This window comes from Lonchura striata, chromosome 9 (genome assembly GCF_046129695.1).
Source record: "Lonchura striata isolate bLonStr1 chromosome 9, bLonStr1.mat, whole genome shotgun sequence".
NCBI lineage: Eukaryota > Metazoa > Chordata > Aves > Passeriformes > Estrildidae > Lonchura > Lonchura striata.
The window spans coordinates 22,867,487-22,878,696 of NC_134611.1; the positions used below are offsets into that span (position 1 = coordinate 22,867,487).

Consider the following 11,210-nt stretch of genomic DNA (forward strand, 5'->3'; position numbering starts at 1 on the left):
CTGTGAAGAAGTGTACTTGATATTTTCTTCCATTCACAGTTACATTCTTTATTCATTAGGATTCATGACAGGAGGAGAACCAGAAGTACAACTTTCCACATTTCCTGAAAGACAATAGGTTAAAATAAGAGAAGTTGACATACTTTATTCTCACTTTGAAGTTCAGACTAGCTTTGTATTTCTTCTTAAAATATTTAAGTAGGCCTAAGTACTTTGATCAGCCTGTGCTGCTAGAGAATCTATCCAGAAAGAAAACTTATGTCTAAAGTGTCATCTTGATATATTTTCGCTAATTTGATAGTTCATTCATGAAATATTGATAAGAAAAAAGCTGTCTTAGTGTTCTAAATCAAGAACATTACATTCACTTTTTAAGCCTTCACAAAACACAAAATGAAGATCAGCAAGAACATTTTATAGCTGCAGTGAAGTGCTCAGTGCAAGTAACAGCTGCCAACTGAAAATCTGTTCCAAAGTGCTTATTTGGGTCTCTTATTGCAATGTTAAAACTGTTACTCCAGAGACAATGAACAGCAAATTTTTTTCATATTTTAGAAATGGGATGAAACTGGGGGTGTTTTGTTTAAGTGACTGTATTTTGTGTCAGGGAAAGCAAGTTGTGAGAAACATCTGTTAATCAGGTGTTGATATTTCATTGCTAAAAGATGTATCTTAGGAACATAGACATTTCTCCCTTAATCATCCTCTGGAAGTACCATCTGGACAACATCTAAAAATAGGAAAAGTTGAGCTTCATAAATTAAAGGACACTAGAAGACCTTCACTATGTAAACTGATTAAATTGCAAATATGAAACACAGTCATCAGCTTCTCTTTATCCATGGTGTAGGTAACTCAGGCACATTTAATACAGTGCTCCATGGTTCCAGTATGTTCCTACCAGAATCTGTGCTGTTTGTTGGAAACCTACTGTGCCAACTCCTGCTAAAAGTGCCCCTGTCCTCAGTAAAAGCCTATTTACAGATTTTTTTGGAAACTATTACTCATTTATTAAGAAGGTTATTCATGTTTCATATTTATACATATCCTCGATTTTATTTATCCAGTTTATCCCTCTCTTCCTCACTGTATTGTGGAGAGATCAGAATTAATAAAAAAGACATACCTGTTTTCTTGAGTGATTCCTGGATATACAAGTGCATGAAGTCAATGCCAAACATTTCCTGTTGCTCCTCCTCATCTGTGTTCTCACATGGAGGGAGTGTTACCTCTAGCTCCAGTGGGTTGTCTCTGAAGTTAACAAATCTAGGAATTCACCAGAAAAGGTTAATCTTGCAGTAAGTTTTGTCCAGAGAAAATAATTCTTTTGAAACTGAATTAAGATTTCTCAAATGCTATTTTAAGCAAAAGGAAATGAAGTTCTTGTTATACTAAACTCACCACTCTATCAGTAGTATTAAGTAAGCTAAGAAGATGCTTTATAATAGTAACTGATTGTGGTGGGGAAACATTGTGGTCCTCATAATTTTGTCTTCAGTTTGTGACCCCACTGCCAGATGTTTTGAGCTTTCACAAACAGGTGAGTGTGGTTGAGAACAGTGCAAGTGGCTCCTCCCAGCTTTGCAAGGCAGGAGCCAGTCCTGTCTCTTTATTCTCTATATCCTTGGGCCTATGCTTGTGCATATTTAGTTAAGGAGGTTCTTCCAAAAGAGCTGAGAGCAGGAATTATCTTCCTGGGTTAGGCATGGTTTATGCAGACTAGGATTCTTTCTCTAAAACAGCCAGCATCCAGTAATCCAAATGAAAATGCTAACAACAGGGAAGTTTCTGTCACAGTATACTAAGGAGTAATTAAAATTCTACCGCTTAAGAATTTACATAATTTTGTATTTTTCATCTCAAGTACATGACAGTTTCATCCATTTCCTTAAACCTAATAAATTTTATTTAATTCTGAATGCTTGAATTCTCAATGGCAAAGTTCTACTTTCTGTCATTTTAATGCCTGCCACATTTTTCTGCGAGCTCTTGCCTTCAGAGAGTGATATCAAAGGACAATTATAGTGGAAGGGCTATGAAATGAGTATTGTCTACTTTTCATGTGAGACTGTAGCTATCTTAATTTACTTCTTTAACAAAGTTTCACTACACAAAGCTTACTTCACCAGATCCTTAATTGTTGTGAATCTGTGTAATTATGCTGATTTATTGTATCCATCTGTACAACTGTGGTAATACCTTTTCCTCTCCCTTAGTATCACTTATGATCTACAGCTCAAGGGGGGCTTTAAAAAGTATTTTCTAGTTATTTTCATTTATATTACTGGTGCTTTTTCTTACCTCAGATTTGTCATATCCTTCATACAAGCTGGAATATCCTTAAGTTTGTTGTTGCTAAGAACAAGAGTACTAAGATTTTTCATATTACCAATGGTTTCTGGCAAAGAGTTTATTTCATTCCTTTGGAGCCATAAAGTGTGGAGGTTTTCCATTCTGAAAAATAGGTATTTGTTCAATGGATCAAGATTCATAGAATTAATTCTCTCAGTCATTACTATAAAATTAATTTTTCAGTCACATAAAGGACTCATAATGCAACAAGTCTCAATGGAAACCCCATATCCAAGATAATCACCTAATCTGTTCAAAAATGTGATTGACAATAAATACTTAACCTTATAGTTGATACTGAATTTATTGTTAATTAAATTGATTATTCCAGCTTATCTAAAACATCATATTAGAGCTGATAAAATCTTGACTTTGGAGTGAGGTTAACATAAAAATCTTTTGAAGTACTGTTTATTAATTAGAATTTCAACACAGTGCAATTGAGACTAAAATTAGCTTTGAGTGTATTTACCTGTCAATTGCATCAGGAAGCTCCTGGAGTTTGTTTCCCCCCATATCTAACCATTCTAGATTTGGCATATTGAGGAGAGCTGAAGGGATGGCAGTAAACTGATTCATGCACAAATCTATGTGTGACAGCTTCTTTAAATCACTGAGCTGAAAAGAAGGGGAGATTTAATGCAATTTTGTGTAGCTGCTGCATCTGTACAGCACTTATCTAGTAATGTTGAGAAACATTACAACACATTTTGGAGCCAGTAAACACAAAATGGTTTTGAGTTCCAGCAGCTGATAGTACCTGACAATAGCAGTTTTGCCTCAAAGGTAGATAGGTTGGGAACTGGTAAGGCAGCAGAACTTTACCTCCCACCCAGTAGTGAGTGCCATAAATGCTGACTACAATGCAGATATACCCCAAGCCTCAAGGAAGGAGAATGTTAAAGACAGCACTGTCCTTAGAATTTCATACTCCATGCAATATGCCATTTTTTGTTTGTAAAATATTTAGATTTTTATGTATCAAATTTCATGGACTGTAATTCAGAGTGAACCATAACACCTTCCATGCTGTGCAGTCTACTACCCTGGCAAGACATTCTAAAAAAGCAACACAGTATCACAGCACCTAAGTAATTTGGTGAATTATGCCTTCAGGTGCTTTTGCAATGTTCAAGTGGTACAAAAATGTTTTATAGCAGATCTGGTGCAATTGTCTAAACACTGAGTGCCACTCAAGTGTACATAACCAAAGCTTCCCAGTGATCACATCGCCGCAGTCTCCATCAGACATAACTATGTCCTATGTTTCTGTGTTACACCCTGCAACCTGGATCCACTGAGATTTTGTAAATTCTGGATTTGGGTTAATAGTACATATTTCCATTTGAAGATTCTATGCTATTGTTATTTGGACCCACTACATTTTCAAGACACTGATTGGTGTCAAACATTGCCATGACTGGTTTTTTAAATAAAACAAGTAAATATAGTTACATACTTGTCATCTCTAAGAGATTAATAGTTACAGATGCAGGTCTCTCACATTTTGGTCTGTTCATTCTCTCATAATTGTTTTAAACATTTGAGAACAACAATTGTTCACCTCTGCAAAGGCAGTTGTATAAATCACACAACCCCTCTATCAGATCTATCTGTTCTCGTAAAGATGCTTACAGGTGTCTCCTGACATGGTGTGAATTTGTACTCTCAGCCATAAAAGGGAACTTCTCTGTGCTAAGACATCAGATTCTTAGTGGGGTAATTCAGTGACAATATCCAGCCTAAACAAATTGATATGGAGTGTGTCACCACCCTCCATGCACTGCTTATTTATCTGGCCAAAATAAAGACTGGCTCCTTCAGCTACTCAGGTGTATGTATGTGCTTCTCATGTGGCTTCAGTTTGACCAGTCATGGAAAGGTTGTTCACATCAGTGTGGAGTACTGTGAAATCACAGCTTCACAGCAAATCTGAAAACAGAAATGCAACACATAATGATAATTTGCTTTGGATAAATTCAAAATATGCATTAAACAAAACTAAACAGTCTGTCAAAACCTGAGGAGGAAGATCAGAGATACTTCTGTTGACAGCCAGTTCCAGTCTTTCCAGACTGATGCAGTTACTTATTTCCTTAGGAACAGATTTTATTCTGTTGTAACTGAGAAGCAGCTCTTGGAGGCTGGTGAGCTGGCCTGCGGAAAGTACAAAAGAGAAATGTTCATGTTTATTCTACTTGAAGCACAATATTATTTGTTTTCCTTTATCCTTTTGCTGTTATAAAAACTCTATGTGTTCTCACAAAACAAAACAAATTACTGAACTGTAAATACCAGCACCTCAGGACTCTTTAGTACAGGACTGCAATCTAGCTGAGTGCTTCAAGGAAAAACCCAAAACCAAAAAATTGTGACTAGGCTACTCCTGTCATGGACTCAGGACATGAAGTCTGTTTTCCAGTATCACTTTGCTAGTTGCTTTCTGATGTCTAGTCCCTGCTGTGTAAACAGGTCCTTTTTTGTGTCATGAGGAGCTTTCACAGAGATATCTCTTCCATCCAGCCCACTTTTAGTTTATAGGGATTTTACAGTTTGGAGATCTCTATCTTACTGTCAGATTAAAATAATCTGTTTTCTAACTACCCAATAGGATTATTAGACAAGCAATGGGCAAAAAATGGAACATTTGTGCAAGACCAATTTTCTTAGAAAAGCAGCTTAAAATAAAAGAAGCACAGCTTACCAATTTCTTTAGGTACACTTTCAATTGAGTTCCTTGATAGATCCAGAACAACAAGGCTGTGAAATCTTCCAATAAACTGAGGAATTTTCTGCAAACTAGTTCTGTGAAGCTGCCATTCCTGGAGATGGATTAGTTTCAATAAGCACGAAGGTAATGTCTGCAATAGGAAATATAAACCAGAAGAAATTTGGCTTAGAATATGGGCTGAGGCAGAAGTTTGATTTGAAACACTAACAGTCTGTCCTTTTTCTTAAGCTATACTTTAACATGTAGGTTACAAAATTAAGCCGAATAACTGTTTTCTAAAATATGCCAGAAGTAGCAAGCATAACTGATATGATTTTACTATCATACATATTAGGAAAAGGTTTACATTTTATAAAGGCTTACATCAATATATTAGGAAAAGATTCTTCCCCCAGGGGGTGGTTGGGCACTGGAACAGGCTCCCCAGGGCAGTGGTCACAGCACCGAGCCTCATAGGGTTCAAGAAGTGTCTAGACAATGTTCTCAGACACATGGTGTGACTTGGAAATGGTGCTGTGCAAAGCCAGGAGTTAACTCAATGAACTCAGCATATTCCATGATTCCATGATCCTGAAGGGAACATCAAGTGTGGATTGTCATTCTGATCACAGGCTGAACCTGCCTTCTTTTGGCTCCCAGGATTTAGATACCTGCACTACTGTCATTGACAAGTTTCAGGCTTGTTTTTGTTTCTTTCTTTCTTTAAAATAAAAAATCAATATAACTGAAGATGAAACTGCTCTAAATAGATTGTTGCACAGAAAGGGAGATCTAAATTCTATTTCCTATTCTGTCAATAAAAACAGTGAGCAGCTGAGAGCAGAAGAGCTGAGGGATAAAAAACCTACAATGTCTGTACGTGAAGAGCTCTGAACAAGGACCACTGGCCTGCAGACCACCAAACTATGGCTGGGTCTGGCTGCCACGTTCTCACTGGCCTCAACACAAACTAATTATCACCACTTTCTAGGAGCTGGTCAGTGCATTTCTGCATGGCTCAGAGCACTGATGGCCTTCATTCTGCCAGCATTAACAGCAGATTAGCTCTGCACATGAGAAACAATAGTAATAGTGTTCTGGGACTCTACTGGCTCATTTTCACTCTTAGAAAGACAAAATAAACTATAAGAAATATCTTCATGCGCCCAAACACAGAGGGTTTTCATCCTGATACATTTCAGTAGTTCTGGTGTGTGAATGTTAAATGAGAATTTACATACTGAAAATCATACTCTGCAGTGAAAATAATTTCTAAAGCAGGAAAATATCTTGGACTTTGTTTTTGCAGAGTAACGCTTAATATTCAGGGCTAAAAAACACCCAGATTTCTTTTATACTCACAACAGTGTGTCCTAATTCACTGTTAGCAAAGCACAGTGAGCAGTTAATAGAACACAAATAAGTGTAAAGCTGTAAATATTACTTTTCTAATGCATCAGTCATTCAACACAAGCAGCATTCATTCCTATCAACACTACCTTCCATTCTTCTTCCTCTATCCTTAAAATTGCTCTTCCACCTTCATTAATAACTTTTTCTTTGAGCTTTGCTAAAGCAGCTCTCTCCTCCCAGACAAGCAGTAGCCTACAAGGGAAAAAAGATCTGCCAGTGGTGCCACAACAAATACAGCCAATAATTACTATCCTATCTATTTTCTGGAAAAAGAGACAAACACCACGTTGTTAAATAACCTTAATTTTATCTGGATGTTAATATACTATGAGTTGGGGAGAAAAAAAGCCCTTAATGTTTGGCTGAGGTTAATTTACAGGAATTCTATTTTACGCTTCTTCAAATTTACATTCACTTTCACCATGTTGCAGCAGGGCCACAGAATATAAAGTCATGTGGAATAAAGTTCTAAAGCACATTATCAAGCAGACTCCTAAAATTAAAGCCTTCCAGTCCACCACATATAAGTGCAAGAAAATAGATCAATCAGCTTCTTTAAGCTTGCTTGCCAAAGGGGACCTGTACAAGAATTATGACAAGGTCATTCTCTTTCTTTCTGCTTATATTGAGTAACTTTTGAGTTTGCTGTTCCACTTCAAACACATCTGATAAATTAGGAGTACCAAAAATTGAATTCTAAATCTCTTAAAATTTCATAAAATTGCTGGCCAGATAGAAGACCAAGCAACCCTGTTAATACCTCAATGGAGAAGAAAGCATAATATATCTTTACTGGTTAGAATAATTACAGAGCAGAGGATTTTACTATCTGAGTACAGGGGATTTAATCTATATACTAATATTTTTATAATAGACACTAGATAAATTCTAATCACAGGGAATCCTGCTGGAGTAACAACTAAGAAATGGAGCCTGCATGAGTTTGAAGAAACCAATTATAGTCTTCTGAAATGTAACATAAGGTCTGGCTTTTCACATACTTAAAGAGTTACAATTTACCTACCTTCCTGCAGACCTCTGCCTGAATTCCTTTTCTTTCTGTAATTCTTCATTTATCTTGTGTATTCTCACTTCCCAGAGTGTCTTCACAGCAGAGAATGTTCCCAGGCAAACTGCAGTTTCAGCCATGATCCTTTACATGTTCAGATTTGCTTGCAGGAATCTGACTAAATTTCAGGCTCAATGTACTACTTCAGATATGGGTTACCAGATGGAGACAGAGACATGAAAAATAAAATACTGCAATACCAACTTCACTATGTTATCAAATGACTTAATATAGAGAACAGACAGGATTTTATCAACTGCTTTCTCTTTATAAAAATAGATAATTGCACCTAGTTACATTTTATTATAGTAAGAAATGGTATTTTTGCAAACTCTGCATTCTTATTCAGTGAACAACAGCTTCTCTCAGTTCCTTCAGTGGTAGGCTAAGTGTGGACCATAATTATTAAATGCAGATTTGTGCATTTGTTCCCATCCCAGGCATTAAACTGTTACCTGCAATCTAAGGCAGTTCAATTCTGATAGCTGCATTCTGACACCTACCCGATTTAATACTTGTCACAAAAGGAGTTTTGCACTTTATAGAAACGGAACTGTTCCTGAAATCAATTAGTATACTTCATTTGCATTCATTTTCTTCATAGCTTAATTAATTACAATGCATTTTATAGTTAGCAATGCATTACCTTTAGGAAAATGCATTTAAATCCTTCTGATTTCTCTTTGAATGTTTGTGTATCCCTACTGAGCGTCAGAATTCACATGTGAAATTAAACTCAGTCTAAAGTTTTGAAATAATGTATCCTTTAGTGAGATAATTAATATCTATTGTCCTGAAGAGCAGCAAAATAGGATACTCACTCATCCTAATAGCTGCATCCCTCTAAAAATCATTCTTATTGCCATTACTGGAGCCAAGATACTGCTATTCAGATAAGCTTACAGGGCTAAACTTCAAACCAGCAGCAGTGTACTCTGAACACTGATGATCTGAATGCTCCCTTTCTAAGTTTTTACTTGTAGTGGCAAGTAAGAAAAATGTCCTATATATGCTTTAAACTAAAAAAAGTAAGAATAACTTTCTTCCAAACAAGCAAGTAGGTAACAAAAGAGGAATTTCATGTCTTTTCATACATGTATTTCCCTACAATAATTGCTGCAGGTCTGTCTTTTAGAACCAATTTTTTTCTTTCATATTTGTTTCTGTTATAATATTGTGTGGCCCTGGATAAGCCACAATTGCTTAGTGACCATTTTTATGTTCATTTGGCAATATCATTCTATTTTATGTTTACTATGACTTTTGCCAACATACTTATTTGTAAAGTCTGAAATTAAGTTAAAATGTGTAGGCAAATAAAATGTAAAATATCAGGATTGCTTTCTGTTGTAAAGAGAGCATAAAATCAAATTATAAAGCTTCAATAAAGAAGAATCTGGTCTAATACATTAATATTTATGATTCTTATGTGTTCTCTGTTTGTTAAGGAGAAATGGCAGGATTTGACAAGTGACACAAATGGCAACTCCAGCCTGGCAGTTCAGTCTGGCCTTTGGGTTCCTATAGAGGAATTGGATTTTTTCCTCTCAAGATAGGACTGTACACTTTTTCCCTCCCCCACGTAAATGTGATCACATTTACTAGTTTAGTTTGAAGGATTAGCTCCTCTTTCAGTGGTCAGAATAACTACCCTTCCCAGTCCCCATCTCAACATGCAACAGTAATGCTATGCATGCATGAGGTTCTTTGCTCCAGTTAGTGGTTACAATTCAAATTGCCAGATTTTTTCAAGTTTAAATTTCTATTGAGATCAAGTGATTAACTAATCTATCATTTCTTGTTGTTTAAAGATATTTTTTGAACTACAAGCCCTTTTAGCTAGAAAACTAGAAATCTTTTCATATAAATTGTGCAGAAAAGAGACATTTGTTAATAGTTGTACTACCAAACCCAGTATCATACTGTGCAGTCAAACCAATACTTATTTCTAGTAAAGCTTACTCTGGACAACTGTCTTTTGCATACCATTCAACAAATACTGCCCTAGAACCATGAAATATCAAAGGACCTAAGAATACAACTATTTTCAGGATTTCATTATATAAGAGGATTCCATCAAAAAGGTCTTATTATTCATCGAGAAAATAAAAACCATAATAATCTTGCCATTACAGACAACAATTCAGAAATTAATTCCCAAGTGTGGCTGTAAAACAACTACAAATTCATCCCAAGTAATCAGATCTCCCAACAACTTCACCTCCAAGCATTAGAAAGAGTTTAACAACAACTTACCTTAATTACTTGGTGTTTTCAAGGATTTTCTGTGACTCATTGCTTTCTGGACAAGAGCGGAGATAAATTATGAATCTTGTCTGCATTACCAAAGCCATTTAAAACTCTCACTCAGACTCCAGTGCAATGTCAGTCTAGTTCTAATTTTAACCTATGCTGAGAATAGAAGGCATCACATGAGGCACTTTTGCAACCCCCCAAAGCATTTACCACTGTTGAAGTCTAAGTTTGCTGAGTGTGACTGGGCTCCCCTAAACTGGACTCCCATTATCAGAAATTGTGAACAAAGAAGAACAAAGGAATATTGTTATGCTACACAATAAGTTTGTTTTGAACTAAAAATGACAATTAGAAACAAAGGCCAGTATTGAATTAAAAATGACTGCTTTCTTTAGAAATGTTTCTCTGTAAGGTAACTGAGCTTCAAAGTGCTATTAAACAGCAAAATTGACTAAACAGACAAGAAAAGGTATTACATCACTAAGTATTTTACTCATTACTTTTGCCAATGCTGAAGAATTCTCTTGCTGAAGAATTTTACTGCAAATTTTCAAAGTTCAGAAAGAAAAGTAATCTTTACCAAGATGTGCAGAGGGGTTATTACTCACCCCTTTTCGTGGTTCCAATTATGAAACATATTTTAACATTCTATTTCTTCAAATAGCCCTTGGAGAAGATAAAAGGAGAGCAAGTCTGTCAGAATCTTTTACTTCAATCAAATGGGAACAGAGACAACAATAGCTACAAGGTCACTATTTGACACAGGGATAGTTCAAACCAATTGAGCTGGAGTATAAAACATGAAGATAAAATTTTAAAAGCATCATTAATTTGGTTATAACTCTACCACACAGAACTTTATAACAAAGAAACCCAACCATCTCCAGTCCACAAACAACTAAATACATTAATACCATTACCTACTTAAAAAGACACTAAGTACTTTAGTTTTCAATCTTCTCCTTGATTCTGTCTTAAGTATTTCAAAGCAATTTTATTGTTTTCTTTCATACACTTATATTTCCTCAATTTATTTTCTCAATCATCATCAGATTAAAAAATATCCTAAGCCTTTAGACTAAGCCCTTACCACAACAATATACTTGTAGGGAAGTACACATTAGGCTGTGTTCTTCTAGTAGCCTTGAGTACAGGATGTTTTTTTAAGGCAAGAAGAAAGAGTTTGAGTCACCCATATGGGATTGCCTGCATAAAATTCACAAATAAAAACCAATATTTTGTGGCTTTACAGTTTTATTAGGAATAAATAAATCTGATAAAAATGAAATACGTGATAAGCATGATATAACAGTTAAACTTTGCAAGAAATTACTTTTATATAAAAGACCCTTATACCACAATAGAAATATTAATAGCACCTTACATGGATGCGCCACACTCCCCTTCGTA

At 35.7% G+C, this 11,210-nt stretch overlaps 1 protein-coding gene across 2 annotated transcripts; it reads right to left on the bottom strand.

Annotated features, from left to right (window-relative positions):
• Positions 1 to 22: 22 nt before the first annotated feature.
• On the bottom strand, positions 23 to 10,918 carry LRRC39 (leucine rich repeat containing 39). Of its 2 annotated transcripts, none has more exons than XM_077785465.1 (9): positions 9,801 to 10,918; positions 7,500 to 7,683; positions 6,562 to 6,667; positions 5,057 to 5,213; positions 4,373 to 4,509; positions 2,825 to 2,970; positions 2,302 to 2,454; positions 1,127 to 1,266; positions 23 to 104 (listed from the first exon to the last, which is right to left on the bottom strand). In XM_077785465.1, the coding sequence occupies exons 2-9, from the start codon at positions 7,622 to 7,624 to the stop codon at positions 49 to 51; spliced, it is 1,020 nt and encodes a 339-aa protein (XP_077641591.1). In that variant the 5' UTR covers positions 7,625 to 7,683; positions 9,801 to 10,918; the 3' UTR covers positions 23 to 48. The 2 variants fall into 2 exon arrangements, with proteins under 2 accessions (XP_077641591.1, XP_077641590.1); XM_077785464.1 differs by having other exon boundaries at positions 7,500 to 7,686.
• Positions 10,919 to 11,210: the final 292 nt, after the last annotated feature.